Raw genomic sequence first — 16,166 nt, 5'->3', positions numbered from 1 at the left:
AACACCAATGCACGTAAGATAAAATAAATAAATAATTAAAAATATTTGAAAACAAAAACAAAAACAGGCAACCAAGTCTGGCTAGGTGCATCTCTATGAGTTTAAGGCTAGCCTTCTCTACACAGCAAATCCTAGGACACCCAGAGCTTCATAGTGAGACCCCATTTCCAAAACAAACAACCCAACAACAAAAATGTTCAGTTTTGAAACCCTGTCTCGAAAAACCAAAACCAAACAAAAAACAAACAAACAAACAAAAAATGTTCAATCTTTTTCAAAATTTCTCTAAAATATCTAAAGTCTCTCAAACTGTGGAATTAAAGAAATTGAGATAAGATAAAAGTAAATTACATTCTTTTGTTTTGTTTTTTCGAGACAGGGTTTTTCCGTGTAACAGACCTGGCTGTCCTGGACTCACTTTGTAGACCAGGCTGGCCTCAAATTCACAAAGATTTGTCTGCCTCTGCCTCCCCGAGTGCTGGGATTACAGGCGTGCACCACTGCACCTGGCTGTAAATTACCTTCTTTTTACTCCAGGTGGGAGGAAGCAGGGCAGGCACAGTGAGATCAAAGCAAAACCCAAGTCCAGCCACACACAGCTCAGAGAAGACACAGAGACTGGGACTCTGGGTTCCGAAGGCGTTGGCAGTGGCTTCCCCAGATCTGTTATCTGAAGCACACACAGTCTGTCTCCTGGGCTCACACCGGCTCCACTCGACACCTGCTGCTGTCCTTGATCATCCTATGCCACAGGCATCTCCAAAATACTGGGGTTTCTGCAACCGGGCTGCACACTCACCAGTGGCCTCTCCTAGTGCCAAGTCTCAGCTGCTCCCCAAGACCTCTTGAGCCTTTAAAACGAGCACCACTCTTACATATGACTAAGTTTGGCTGCTGGCATGAGACGCAGGCTTGGTCCTCTTTGAACTACAGCCTCTGTGGCTAACCCTGAAGAATCATGTCCCAGATTCTGCCTCAGCGATGCTCATCTCCATCACGGATGATTCTTCAGCCCCAGCTGACCAGCACTGATTTTCCCAGCAAAGTGAAAGTTTCCCTTTAGGGGACAGGACAACAGAACCCTTAAAGTACTCTGAGCACTCCTCTTTGAAACGTCAGAAGCTAGGCCTCCATCATCTGCACTGCTTTCTCAGCCCCAAGTTCAAGTGCTATCACAATCTTTCCTAAAAGTCATGTCTGTCATCAATATCCCACTCCTGATGCCAACTTGTCATAGGGTTTCTATTGCTGTGGTAAAAAACCATGACCAAAATGAACACGGAGAGGAAAGAGTTTATTTCAGTTTATAGCTTATTATCCAGGAAGTCAGGATGGGGTGAAGGCAGGAACTGATGCAGAGGCCACAGAGGGGTGCTGCTTAATGGCTTGCTCAGCCATCTTTCTTATTGCAACCAAGACCACTAGCCAAGGGGTGACACTACCCAGTGAGCTGAGCTGTCCATATCAATCATCAATCAAGAGAATGTACCACAGGCCAACCTGTTGGGCGCATCTTCTCAATTGAGGCTCTTCCCAAGAGGAGCTGACATAAAACCAGACAGCAGATAGATATAAATATCAATCTAAGAACCTGGTATTTAAAACGATACTGCCTTGGGGTGACTGCGGTGGGCATGAAGGACAGGGGGATGAGGGCTTATAGAGGCTGAGGGGAAAAACCTATACAGCGGATCCCAAGATCTGAGCAGATGAGAACAGAAATGAGTTGTAAGTGGAGACAGGAGACCAAAACAGGGAGGTGAAGAAGCCCAGGTCTCCCTGGTGTTTGTGCCTGAGCCCAAGTGCACAAAATCACACCTAAGCATGGAACCACAGGCCAGACTCGTCAGCTAGCACGTGGGAGGCTAGCCTGGGCTCTATGAGATCCTATCTCAACAGCAATGGAAGGGAGGGAGGAAGGCAAGGAAGGAAGAGAAGGTGGACAGCGTGGCTGGATGGGTCCTCAGGCCTCGTTTATAAAGTCCACCTTCCCAAGAGGGTGCGTCCTCAGCACAAACCCCAGCCCCGGTTACTGACCCCACCCAATGAAGGCGGGCCCAGCCCAGCCTTTCCACGCAGAGGACATTTTTATTCACAACGCTGGTGTGACCAAAGAGCTGTGATACAGCCTTGCCTGAACCATTTTGAACTGTGCGATACTTAAATAGGGTGAACCCTAAATCAAACATACCGAGAGGGGAAAATGATGGCCTGTGAGACACAGCCTTCTCCAAGGTGGGCACAGGGCCTGACTCTGTCCTCCCCCTTCCCCTCATCCCCAGGAAGACAATGCCAAGGGGCTCTCATGGAAGTACAGGGCAATACTACACCACGGAGAGTCACTGTTGTTCACGGATGAGTGTGGGGCATCCTAATCTTGCAGGACAGGCACAGGATCACTGCAGCCTTGAAGCCTGGGAAATGGACAGATGCCATGGTAGGGTAGGGAGGGGAAGTGTTTGCTGTGTGTGAGGGCTGGAGGTCAACCCCCAGAACCCTCATGGAAACTAAATGTGTGGCGTGCGGCTGTACCCAAGGCACACCTGCCGAGACAGGACAATCTCTGGAAGCCGGCAGGCAACCTGACCTTCACAGAGCAAGCGACTGTGCTTCAAGCAAGGTGGAAGGGGAGGACGGACAGACATCGAGGCTGTCCTCTCGGCTCACACCTGCACAATGGCATCACATGCCGTGAGACCCTGTCTCCAACACAACAGGACACCAACCTCACTATTCCTCGCAGCTTAACATCATCCTAGTACACAGGAGACTGGGACAGGAGAACCTTGAATTCTAGGCCAGCCTGGGCTACATAGTGAGACCGTGTTCCAAAATTCAAAAATAAAAATACAGTGTTCGGTGTGTATCTGGACGAATTAAGAACGGGCCACAGCAGAGCAGTCCAGCCTAGCTGTTTGTCCAGTAGGCTAGTGTGAAAGCTAGTTTTATGTCAATTCAACCAAGCTCATCTGAAAGGAAGGAGCCTCAATTAAGAAAGCAACTTCGCCAGGAGGTGGTGGCGCACATCTTTAATTCCAGCACTCGGGAGGCAGAGACAGGCAGACTGTTGTGAGTTCAAGGCCAGCCTGGTCTACAGAGTGACTTCTAGGACAGTCAAGATACACAGAGAAACCCCGTCTCAAAAAAAACCAAACCAAACCAAATCAACCAACAAACAAAAAACCAAAATCAAACAAAAACAAAAAACCAAAATCAAACAAAGAAAGAAAGAAAGAAAGAAAGAAAGAAAGAAACTTCCGGGGCTGGAGACGGCTCAGTGGTTAAGAGTATTGGCTGCTTTTCCAGAGGACCCAGCTTCAATTCCCAGCCTCCACATGCGGCTCACAACTGTCAGTAAGTCCTGTTCCAGGGGATCTGACACCCTCACACAGACATATAAGCAAGCAACACCAACGCACATGAAATAAAGATAAATTAATTTTAAAAATTAAAAAAAAAAGAAAAAGAAAAAGAAAATGACTCCATAAGATTGGGTTGTAGGCAAGCCTGTAGGGCATTTTCTTTATTATTGATTAATGTGGGAGGGCCCAGCCCACTGTGGGCGGTGCCACCCCTGGGCTGCTGGTCATGAGTTCTATAAGAAACCAGGCTGAGCAAGCCAGGAGGCAGTGCCCTCCATGGCCTGAGCTCCTGCCTCCAGGCTCCTGCCCTGTTTGAGTTCCTGACCTGACTTTCTTCCATGACGAACAGCGATGGGGAAGTGTATAAACCCTTTCCTATCCAACTTGCTTTTGGTCACAGTCTCTCATCACAGCAAAGCAAGAACCCTAACGAAGACAGTGGCTATGCCCAGTGTTGACTGCACACTGCCCTGTTATAACCCTGTGGGTCTGTCAGGACACAGGCAAACATCATGTAGGTGTGACAGCCCCTGAAGTGGGACTCCCCACCACAGCAGGCACAGGTGCCAGTCGGAAGGGAAGGAACACAGCCAGCACCAGGAGCCTGCCCTCTGCCCACTGTGTTGTTAACCAGCTTGAGACCGTTGGCAGAAGCCAGGCTTGGGGTTCCTGTTCTTCATCCCAGCACTGGAGAGGCTGAGCGCAAGTCTAGCCTGGGCTGCACGGTAAAAATATCAAGACTATCACAGGGCTGGTGATGTGGCTCTTTGGGTAAAGGTGCTTGTCACCATGTCTGATGACCTGAACTTTGATCCTCAAGACCCATATGGCAGGAACAACCGACCACTGCCAGTTGTCCTCTGACCCCAACACACGTGTGTTCACATAAACTGAACATCAATGATGAGAAACAGGTGTGCCTAGACGAGGCCAAGCTCAGCTGCTGCTACTTACGAGTGGGCCACCCTGCTTTCTGAGGCAAGGCAGCACTGGCCTGGAGCTCAAAGGACCCCATCCCTGCCTCCCCAGTGCAGTGATCAAGCATACACCGCACCTGGTTTTTATGCTGACGTGGAGCCTTGGGCCTTCTTGACTTCGGAACAATCATTCTGCCAACTGAGCTCCAGCCTAGGGGGACCCCTTTAAGGTCAGTGGCTCACAGTCATGAATGACTATGGGGCCCACACCTGTAACCTCACGCTTGGGAGGCTGAGGCAGGACAGGCACAAGTTTGGCACAAGCCAGGACACTGCTTGGGCCCTTCTGGTGAACAAAGTCCACCCTACGAGCCAGCCAGCCTGTTCCACCTGCAAAATACACCATTGGGGTCGTGCTGCAAGGGCTCAGTGGGTAAAGTCGCTTGCTACCAAGCCTGACCTTCATTTGATCCCTAGGAGCCACATGTGGAAGGAGAACATAGTACCATGAGTTGTTCTGACTTTCAGAAGTGCACCGAGGCACAAATGCATATAACTAAAAACTGAAAGGAAAAACAGCACTGTGGTTGAGTGGCTCCGTTTAAATCTCTGAGTGGCCTCAGAGCCTAGATAGGCTCCTCTGGGTGCCTGAGCAGACTGTCTAGGTATCTAGCCACGTAATGAAGGACTCCCCACTGAGGACCATGGAGGGTTGGAAGGACCACAATGGTCCCAAGTGTGCTCCAGCCATCTGAAGAGGGAAGAGACAAAGACTAAGGACAGTGACAGTGACATATGCTGGCCATTTCAGCCTTTGGGAGGCAGGAGGACCAGAAGTTCAAGGCTATCCTCTGCTACTTAGTAAGTTTGAGGTCATCCTGGACTACATAATAAGACCGTGTCTCAAAATCAAGACAACAAAATGCACAAAATGGTTTGAAGAGAGGGCTCTGTAGATAAAAGCTCTTCCTCAGGAAGCATGAGGCCTGAGTGTCACAGCTCTGAGGATCTGTGACACAGACAGGGATCGCCCAAGAGCTCACCCAGAAGCCAGCTCAGCCACGACTGCAAGCTTCTTGTGCAAAGAACCTCGGCTCATCAACAGGGTGGACCGTCACAGAGGACGATACCCCATATTCTGCTCTGGCCTCCTCCTCATGTGCATACATCACATACACAAATAACTCCCCCCAAAAGGCTGGAGGATGGTCTGTTAGCATGGACCAACAGCCAGGATCCCTGCTGAGTGAGCAAAGCTCAGAATCAGCACTTAAGGCTGGGGCTGGAGAGACTGCAGAGTTACGAGCGCTGGCTGCTCTGCAGAGAGCCTTGATTCCCCCAGCACTTGGCCCGGCATTGCCATGGGGGACCAGCCCCTTTGTTCTGTGCTCTCAGTGAACCTGGAATGAGCATGCAAGACAACGCTGGTGAGTTGTGGGCCTGCAATGGAGCATTCTGTGGAATGCTCTGGGGGCACATCGGTGCCAAGGACCATGTGTGCATCCAGATGAGTGTGGCCGAGGCTGACAAGGTCACAGGCAGGTTTAACAGTCAGTTTAAACTCTGTGATCTCCACAGGGCTGATCATAGGACAGGTGAGTCAGGTCTGTCTATTTTCTGACTAAGGCTGATAGAATGTACTCAAAGAACTTCTGACCAGAAGAAATCGGGGAAAATTCGTCACAAAGAAAAGTGAGGAACTAAAAAACCCCTAGCATTCACATGCTGTCTGGTAACTCCAGTCCCAGGGGACCTGGCAGCCTCTTTTGGCCTCCTGAGGCACAAGGCATACACAGTGCACTTACATACATGCAGGCCGAACACCCATACACATAATGTAAAGACAAATACATCTTTAAAAAAAGGAAGGAAAGTTTCTGTGAAATAGACAGGCCTGCAGCAGCGCATGTGGGAAAGAAAACGACACAAAGTAAGCAGGAGGAGAGGCAGCAGGACAGTGCCTCAGAACCAGGCTCTTTCTGAATGTCAAGTCTGGACTCCTATCTGACATACAGAATTAAGCTCAACTTTTTAGGGAAAGAGACAGCTCAATTGTAGTTGGTCTTTGTTACCTTGTGGGTTCTTCCTTTTCCCATCCTTTAGCCCCCTACCCCTGTTTCACCCCATCAGTAGACAGCAGAGAAAGGAGAGATGGGGGGGGCGGCGAGATCTGTTAATCTACTTTCTTCTTTGAGTATGACTACTAACAAACTGCAACCAGCCCCTGAATTATCACCAACCCCTGTCTATCAGGGCCCTAGCATTTATTTATTTATTTTATGTATGCCAGTGCACATTTCCATGCACACCAGCAGAGGGCACCAGATCACATTATAGATGGTTGTGAGCCACCATGTGGTTGCTGGGAATTGAACTCAGGACCTCTGGAGGAGCAGCCAGTGCTCTTAACTGCTGAGCCATCTGTCCAACCCACCCTAACATTTATATACCCTCTGAAAAGTTCCCAGAATTCCAAAGGTCACACACAAAACCACACCTTTGTTAGAGCACATGGTAAATCATTGTCAGCTGCTGCAAAGCAGCTCCATATTCCATGCCTGGGATTAAAACAAAAACAAATTCGTATAATATTTCTGTGTTTTAGCTGGGTGGTGGCAGCACATGCCTTTAGTCCCAACACACGGGCAGCAGAGGTAGGCAGGTCTTTGTGAGTTCAAGGCCAGCCAAGGCTATACAGAGAAACCCTTTCTCAAAAAATAACGCCCCCCAAGACCAAACAACCCTCACCCAATTTCTGTGTTTTGTTTTGTTTTTTTAAAGAAACCAAAATTCTAGAATTGTCATATACTCAGTTTCCCATAGCATCTTGCCTCTGAAGGCCTGTGTACACACTGTCCTGTCACAAGTATCCATCTTGACAATGCCTGGAAGGACCCACTCTAGGGTGGCCCAGGAATCATTCCTTTCTTTCCTTTTTGTTTGATTCAAGGTATCACTGTGTATAGCCCAGGCTAACCCTGTTTTTACTCTGTAACCCAAGCGAGCCTCCTGCCTGGGCATCTCTGAATAATGCTAGGATGAAAGGCCTGCAGGCCCAGGCCCAGCTAGGTATCTGCAACTACTCATGTCTCCCTTAAGGGCACACCTGGGTCAAGGAACCACAGGGCAGTCAGGGGCTCTCAGAGCTTCCAGGCTCTCTGTCTCAGACACCTGGAGGGCCAGCTGGTCCCAGCACTGGATATTTGAGTCTCTTTGAGGTTGGGCATCTCTCTGCATGCTGCCCACAGGCCATGGGTGTCCAATAAATATTAAATACAGTAATAATTCACCAGCAGGCAAAGGGCTCAGGATGTGTAACCAGAGAGCTCACAAACTAGTGCCAGGAGAGATCATGACACGATCGTCTTCAAGATCCCCTGCCCTTGCTGGGCGTGGTGGCGCACACCTTTACTCCCAGCACTTGGGAGGCAGAGGCAGGTGGATCTCTGTGAGTTCGAGGCCAGCCTGGTCTACAAACCGAGTCCAGGATAGCCGAGATAACACAGAGGAACCCTGTCTCAAAACCGCCCCCCAAAACCAAATCCTTCCCCCCAAAAAATAAAAGATCCCCTGCCCAAGCAGAGCCCAGAACAGATGCACGAAGAGCCTCTCCTCTCTCCACACACAGGATGACAGAAGTAAAATGTCACTGGCACACAGTGCATGTCCCCATCCACTCAGCAAAGGTGGCCAAACCACAACTGCTCAGGAGACACCTGCTGTGCGAACTCCACATTTTTGACTATGTGCTCCTTGAGGCCATTACTGGATCCAACTTAGCCCCTGATGCTGGTCTTGGCAGGTGTCAACCCAACTACATCTGCTGCTCCCTGTAGCATGAGCCAGTTAGAAAAGGGAGCTACCAAGACCTTAAGGTCCAACCACAACACAGTCTATGAGAAAAATCTGGTTTCTACCAGCAAAGCCAGGACCAGGACAGACCCCTATCAACTCCTGCTTTATTTGCCATCAGCAAACCTAGTGGCCCATCTTCACCAACAGTGAGGTTTGGCTTGTTGTGATTGCTCCCTCTGACTACCTACCAATTGGACGACCATCCATCCCAAGCTGATGCTACCCTGCCACTTCTCATGAAAACCTCCAGACCAGGGACTGAGGCCATGGCTCAGCCAACAAAGCACCTGTTGTACAAGCAAAAGCACCAGGATTCAGGGTCCGAGCATCCCTGGAGATGCCAGGCAGCCCACTTGTGAGACCAGGTGCACAGGACACAAACAGGGGATCCCTGAAGCTAATTCTGCTAACTGGGTGAGCTAAGGGTTCATGAAAGACCATGGCTTAATATGTAAGATGGAGAGTGATCAAGGAAGACCCTGATGTCAACCTCGAGCCTGCATGGATATGCACACATGTGCACAACATGCACACACACAAAGAAACCTCCCTGCAAAGCAGCAGTAATAGCAGAGGGAAGGACACTAGCTAGCCTGATACCCTCCGCCCTCCTCTCACTCTCTAATACCCACACGAGCAACCCTCTCCAGCCTTCCATAGTGCCTATCTATTGGTTTCAACCTGTAATTTTATTTTATTTTAAGGTTTTTCAAGTTAGGGCTTCTGTGTATAATAGCCCTGGATGTCCTGGAGTCCACTATGTAGACCAGGCTGGCCTCGAACTCACAGAGATCCGCCTGCCACTGTCTGGCTTAACTTCTAATTTTAAACTTTAGAAACTATATTTGCTTAGTGTGGGCGTGTGTGGAAGCGAGAGGGTAACACACAGGAGACAGGCCCCTTCCTGCCGTGTGGGTACTGCGCTGGAACCCAGGGCATCAGGCTTGGTGGCAAGCAGCTGCTGAGTCTCACCAGCCCATCACTTAACTCCAACTTTTCTAAACTCCTTGTTTCCCCAGAAACTGCCAGACAGACTTCCCTGGATATGCCATCTCTGTGACTCTTGGCATTATTTCTCCTCCCTGACGAGGAGCCCTCACATTCATAAACAATTGCTTACTCTATCCAATCCACAGCCGAGAGTCTGGGGACAGGAGGATGTTAGCCAAAGAAAGCTTTCCACCTTTGTGAAGCATCTACCACCAGATCCCAAACACCCTGTTCTGAATCCAGGCTCATCCTTAGATGGTGGTCCCCACTCAGGGCTCACTGGGTGTAATCGACACACATCTGTGGTAATGACCTGGAGAGCCCTGGAGTGGAGTGAGCTGACCTCGGATGCTGCTCAGCACTTCAACCCAAAGAAAGACACAACCCTCAGGATCCACAATGCTGAAGGGGAGACAAACCAGCCCGGAAGCTTCTGAGGAAGCCCACCCCCTGGGACCTCAGCCCCACTGCTCACTCATGGCCAGACACTCACCGGAGGCGCACTGTAGCTGGCGTGGGGGTTGTTCTGGATTTCCCAGAGCCCCTCATTGAAGCCTTTCCTCTTGTTGGGCTTCCCGTACTTGTCCTTGCACTTGTCATAGGGGAACAGGTCCTTGGGTCCCAGGAAGGCCCTGCAGGAGGGAACCACAGGCCAGTTCCAGGTGAACCAGGTTATTCTGGGAAAGAAACCAGGCTGTAGGTGGACAACCAAAGCCTAGAGGGGACACTTACGTCTCATGTGTTCCAAAGAAGAAGATAGGGTACTTGTTAGGTGGGGGCTTCACAGCGCCGTCAGCAATGTCATCGATCTGTAGTGAGAAGCAGGCTGGTCAGGGTCTTCAGGTGAGGGACAGGAGGTGGCTTTAATCCAGGCCCAGGAAACTATCCAGTTACTTGGGGTGGGGGGGTGAACACACTCTGGGGAGACATAGCACCTTCCAAACAGAAGTCTGGAGACCTGAACTCAGGGCCACTAAGCTATCTCTATAGCCCCTTAATTTGGCATTAATTTTTTTTTTCTTTTTAGACAACCCCACTATTCAGCCCTGGCTGTACTCAAACTATGTAGACCAAGCTGGCCTGGGACTCGTCTCTGCCTCCTAAGCAGGGGGCACTGAGATGGAGGGTGTGCACCACCATGCTTGGCTATAAAACCTGCACTCATGTGCACCCCTCCTAGCCTGTCTGCCACCCACAGTGTTTCCTTTCCACCAAGAAGCAGGGCCCCCACACAAGTACTTAATCAGAGCTAGGCCCAGTATGGCCCCCTGAAGCTCTCACGGGGTGGGCCTAGGCTCAGCTTCTCCTTGCTCTCAAGACTTGCCCACGATGGCGTCTGAGTCTGCTCTTGCCCCAGAGGTAATGCTGGCAGCAGCTCCTGGGATGCACAGAATGGGGGGTGGGCTGCAGGAGCCAGGCCCAGAGCATCCCGGAAGTCCCACCCTCTTTATGTAAGCCATGGGCTCCGGCAGCTGTCAGTCACCATCCCTCACGATGCTAGCAGCCCCTTCCCCTCCAATCAGGTGCTTGGAAAGGTTTTCTCTGTGCTGGAGAAGGCTGGGAAGGGGGAGGAGACAAGAGCTTCGCAGAGAGCTGCTGTAGACTGGGAAGGACAGTGTCCACTGTATGTAAAGTTTTGCCCCTCAGTCGCCTCACTCACAATGAGATTCCCAGGGCTTACCACCCACCTCACCAACTCCTGGGAGATGTTGGGTCCTCCCCGGGCTGCTTGCCAGCAGCATCCCTTACTTCTCTAGTTCCTTCTCTGGTCCCTGGTGGCTGGATGCAGGATACCAGATGCACCAGCATCAAGCCCGCCTTGCTGAGGACTGCCAGGCTACCTCTCCCACAGGTCCCAACCACCTCTCTGGTCCTGACCCCTAGCCTAGAAGTCACCTCCTGGGCTGGTTCCCGTTCAGCTTGCTATTCGGCACCGGCCTGTGGACTCCCAGCTGTCTGGCCTTCCACCCCCACCCCCCGACCCCCATGCAGACACAGTTAACCCAGGCATCTGCACTAAGACCTGGAGGCGACAACACTCTGTCTCTGTGCAACTCAACGTGTGCACCAGGGCCTGGAACGCCAGCCATCATCTGCGCGCGCGCGCACACACACACACACACACACACACACACACACACACACACACACACAATTCCTTCAAGTCCTGCCACATGCATGCTGACAACTTCAGCCCTGGAGTGGCCTCTGCCCTAGTTCTGGGGGCAACAGAAGCCTTTGGGTCCCTGTACATGGGCAGTCTCTTGCCAAGGCTGGAATAACATCACCCGCGCACCCCAGGCTCCAAACATCCCCAGCCTGAAGCCACCTGGTCCCAGCTGAGCTCCAACCCACTGAGTCCCTTTTTAAGGACCTGACTTCAAGTCCCCAGAGAAGCCTGTTTCCAACCCTTGCCCTCATTCCCATCCCCATGACCTAAATGGAGATGGGGTCCCTTTCTCTGGAGCTGCATCCTGATGTTAGCCACCACACGCAGCCTAATTCCTGAGAGACAGACTTTTCCCATCGTTTGACCCTTCCACTCCAATCCCAAGTGCTCAGTCCCTATTACACCCTTCCGGCTCCACGATTCTGGCATCCCCTAAACGTACTTCTGAACCCTGGTACATAGATCTCTCAGGCCCTGGACCCCAAGACACAGTGACACCGGTCCCCAAGGAGGTCAGGGATAGCAACACAGTCCTTCCCTGCAGGCTGGGGGTCTCTGAGGCTCAGGACCTCACTATGCAGGTCATACAGCCATACTACAGCGCTAAGGGACCATGGGTCTCAGGGCCGGGGTCCGGAACCACAGAACACAAGTCCCTCAGATCAGGGACCTCACCAAAGACGATCCAAGACCCCAGGCACTGTGCTCTCTGAGGAAGGAGATTCCTCAGCTCCCAGAGGGCCACAGTGCAGCCGCCTGAGCCCGCAGCCCCAACCTCTTCTCAGCCTCCCATCGGCCTCCATTCCAGCCTCCCCGCGCGCGCCCACGGCCCCTCCACTCCCGGCGGCCAACTCCGCGGGGCCCGTTCACGCCCAGCCTCACCCGGGCCGGCCAGTGCGGGTAACCCTTCATCTTGGCGAACACCAAGTCCCCGGGCTTGAAGGCGTGCGGCATGCTGTCGGCGGAGGCCCAGGCCGCGGGAAGCAGCAACGGCGGCGGTGGGAGGCGAAGCCGGAGGCGGGAGTCGGACGCCTGAGGGGCGGAGGCGTCCGCACGGGCCGCCGGCCGGCGTCTACTTATTGGGTTCGGCGCGGCCGGAAGTCCCGCCCGCCCTCCGCTATGGGCCGCCGTCGCCATCGCTCAAGACCACAGAGGAGCGCGGGGACCAATAAAGGGAGGGGTTGGCTCGGTGCTAGTTAACGGGATTGGATAACGGAGCCGTAGCCCAGGGCGTGGACTAGAGCCCAGTGGGTGGGGCGGAGGCTGTGGGACGTAAAACAAGCACTGCTCCGGGGGCTACAGGGCGGAGCCTAAGGGGGATGATGGGGCGGGGCTTAGGCTGGGGAGCGCTCAGGGGCGTGGCTCGGTCGGGACGTGCGGCGTGGAGAAGGGGATTAGATGAATTCGGCTCAGGGCGGGGCGTGGCTTCGGTAGGGACGGGGGCGTGGCTTAAGAGCGGTATGCGGCTGTGGGTCACTGGGCGGGTGAAGGCGGAAAGGAAGGCGGAAATCAGAAACAAGCAGTGATGGGGCGGGGCCCGGGGAGGGCAGGCCATACATAACCGTACTCAACAGGCCATTGGAGTCTACCAGACGAAATATACCCAATCCGCGTAGAAGACGGATTAGTGCTAGCCTTCCAGAAGGGCATCAATGCAACTATGAAGCCCATTGGCTACAGCTCGACCAATGGCTGACATGAGGACAGGTTCAACAGGACCCAGAGAACTCCCGCCAGGAGTTGGTGGGGTTCGAGAGCATAGGGTTGAGAAGGGAGCGGGGCAGAACTCAGTTATTTACTTTCTTTTTTTTTTCTATTTATAATACATTACATATTCCCATTTTATACTTGTAACACCTTTATACCTTGACATTTTATATTTCAATTATTATCCTTACTTTACTGTTTGGAGACTCTGCAGCCCTGACTGGCCTGGAATTCTCAAGACTAGGTTGGCTTTGAATTTACAGATTATCTTCCTGTCTCTGCCTTCCAAGTCCTGGGATCAAAGGTGTACACCACCTCACCTAGCCTTATTTTTATTTTTCACAAACAAACAAACAAACAAACTGTGGGGGGTGGCTGGAGAGATGGCTCAGAGGTTAAGAGCACCGACTGCTCTTCCAAAGGTCCTGAGTTCAATTCCCAGCAACCACATGGTGGCTGGTGGCTCAAAATCATATATAATGAGCTCTGGTGTTCTCTTCTGGCTTGCAGGAAGAATCCTATATAATAACAACAACAATAACAACAACAACTGTGTGATATGTGTGGGCACGCCCAGACATGCTACATCAGGCACACAGAAGTCAGAGGACAGCTTTGTGGAAACGGCCAGCCATCTTACTTCACCTAAGACTTATGGGAAAAGTGATTTATTCGATGAGCCACTTCACTGGCTATTTTAATTTTATTTACTTTTACACTGTATCTTAGTTTTATTTCTTGCTTTTTATTTTTAAGATAGGATCTCACTTATAGCTTCTGAATAGCTATGTACGTGAGGCTGACCTTGAACTTCTGATCTCCTGACTCTCCCTTCCAAGTGTTTATTCGGTGCAGGGGATGGAACCCTGGGTGTCATACATATTAGGCTGAGTGCTCCACTCATTCCCACAGTGTTTATTTCATTTATCCACAAAGTGTTATTTGGACACCTAACTATACATGGTGCCAGAGACGATGCAATACTATACTAAGGAAAAAAAAAATACACTGGATGCCAGACATGGTGGCACACGCCTTTAATCCCAGCACTCGGGAAGCAGAGGCAGATGGATCTCTGTGAGTTCGAGGCCAGCCTGGTGTACAGAATGCGTCCAAGACAGCCAAGGCTACACAGAGAAACCCTGTCTTGAAAAAAGAAAAAGAAAAAAAAAACAACAACAAAAAACATTGGATACCCAGTACCTCAGTTTCTCTAGCTGTAAAACGGGCTCCACAATGCACCATGTCCGTGGGCCCCGGAGGGTTGGTGACCTTCCTATCCTGAAGTGTGTCTGGTCACTGGGACCCCTGGAGCTTCCTAACCCTGACTCACACCGCAAAGAACTGCTTGCATTTCTGCTTTTTTTTTTTTTTTTTTGAGACAAGGTCTCTCTGTGTAGCCTTGGCTGTCCTGGAGCCACTTTGTAGACCAGGCTGGCCTCGAATTCAGTGATCCGCCTGCCTCTGCCTCCCTAGTGCTGGGATTACAGGTGTGCGCCACCATGCCCGGCTGCATTTCTGCTTTTGTATTTAGACTCTATGTATGATCTTAGCGGAAGGCAAACTAATAGTGGCGGGGCTGTCTCTACTGTAGGGGCTTCTCAGATCTAAAAAGCTGGCAGAGAACTGGCTCACTTAAGCCTGCCATCCCAGTACCCAGAAGGGGAGACAGGAGGATTGCCCTGGTTGAAGGAGAGATGGGAAAGATGGCTTGGATTGTTGCCAGCCTAGCTCTAGGTTCAGGAAGAGATCCTATCTCTCAGGAATAAAGCAAAGGATGAGAGGCCACCCGATGTCCCCCTCTGGTCTCTGCACAGGTAATGGACATGCACACCTACATATACCACATTCTTCACACACACACACACACACACACACACACACACACACACACAGAGCTTTGTTCTGTCAGTGACATAGAATTGTCATCTCAACACTTGGGAGGTGAAGGCATGAAGTTCAAGGCCAGTCTAGGCTACATGAGGTCCTCTCTCAAACATATATATTGGGAGACTTGGTGGTGCATACCTATGATCTCAGCGCTCAGGAGGTAGGAAGAGGCAAATCCGAGTTAGTCTACATAGTGAAATCCTACCTCAAAACAAAACAAAACAAAACAAAACAAAACTAAAAAAGTATGTATCCACAAACTCTTCTCCCACCCCCCACCCCAAACTTGGTTTCTTTTCGTAGCCCTGGCTGTCCTGAAACTTGCTCTGTAGACCAGGCTCTGGCTGCCTGTGCCTCCTGAGTGCTGGCATTAAAAGCATGAGCCTGCCTCATTATTATCATTATTTTTTTTTCCTCAAAGGACTAAGGCATCCTGTCCTGGAACATTTACCCACCACTTCCTGGCTGCCTTCCTCAGGTGCTCCAACTCCTCTCTCACTGTAAGCTCTTGGAAACTTGGAGAATCTTCCCCAGTTCTCATCAAATGCCTTCCCCGCTCTTCTCCAGCCATGGGCGTCCTCGTTTCCTCGAAGGGTGTCCATGCTTCAGGTTTGTGTGTCTTGGGGTCCAATGATTGGCCAACACAAAGCTGCTGCATTCCTGGGCAGCTTCGCAGGATCCCAGGTGAAAGCTTGCCCAGAGCACACATCTGTCATATGCTCCACTGACTGCAAACTCTTAATTGCTCCTGAGCCCACAATACCACGTGAAATTAGGGCAGAATTACATGCACATTACATGGAAGGTGCAGGAGGGCGCTTCTGGAATCTCCAGCCCTTTTTTTCTAATGAGTGACCATGTACAGTGAAGTATCTGATTATGAAGGTCTCCTACAACTGAGGGTCTCAGTGGCTCTGATGAAGATGATGGCTGTTTCTTGAACAACAGTATTCTACAATGCCTGAGCCCAGAGCATTCACCTTTTTTGTTGAATATGCACACCGCACCAGATGGAAGTGTTGCAGGAGATTAAACTCAGGCTTTACACATGCTAGGCAAGTTTTGTACCAGCACCAATCCCTCTGTAGGTTCTTTTTTCTCTTTCTTGTACCTCCCAAAGGGGACTTCAGGCTCCTGCCCAGCACATCCACAACTTATTTTTCTCTGTAGCCCAGGTCGGCCTTGAACTCCTGACATCCAAGCCTGGTTCTAGCAGCACTGGGAACATTTCCAGGCTGCTCGGTGGCTAGATGCTCTCTTTCGCCCCCTAGCGGC

General features: G+C 51.1%; 1 protein-coding gene across 5 annotated transcripts in view; it reads right to left on the bottom strand.

Annotated features, from left to right (window-relative positions):
• HDGFL2 (HDGF like 2) overlaps positions 1 to 16,166 on the bottom strand; it is a 25,609-nt gene extending 9,443 nt beyond the window's left edge. The window contains exons 1-3 of one of the 5 annotated variants that reach the window (XM_084795929.1): positions 15,347 to 16,166; positions 9,857 to 9,933; positions 9,618 to 9,756 (exon numbers count right to left, since the gene is read on the bottom strand). In XM_084795929.1, the coding sequence (XP_084652055.1) occupies positions 9,618 to 9,756; positions 9,857 to 9,933; positions 15,347 to 15,493 (363 nt within the window). In that variant the 5' untranslated portion in view covers positions 15,494 to 16,166. Of the gene's footprint in view, positions 1 to 9,617; positions 9,757 to 9,856; positions 9,934 to 12,176; positions 12,451 to 15,346 lie in introns of those variants that run through there. The other 4 variants (XM_084795926.1, XM_084795927.1, XM_084795928.1 and 1 more) reach the window with 4 other exon arrangements.

This window comes from Acomys minous (assembly GCF_964271855.1).
Source record: "Acomys minous genome assembly, chromosome: 9".
NCBI classification, from domain to species: domain Eukaryota; kingdom Metazoa; phylum Chordata; class Mammalia; order Rodentia; family Muridae; genus Acomys; species Acomys minous.
The sequence above is the reverse complement of the archived record's forward strand: the minus strand, read 5'-3'. Positions and strand labels throughout refer to the sequence as shown.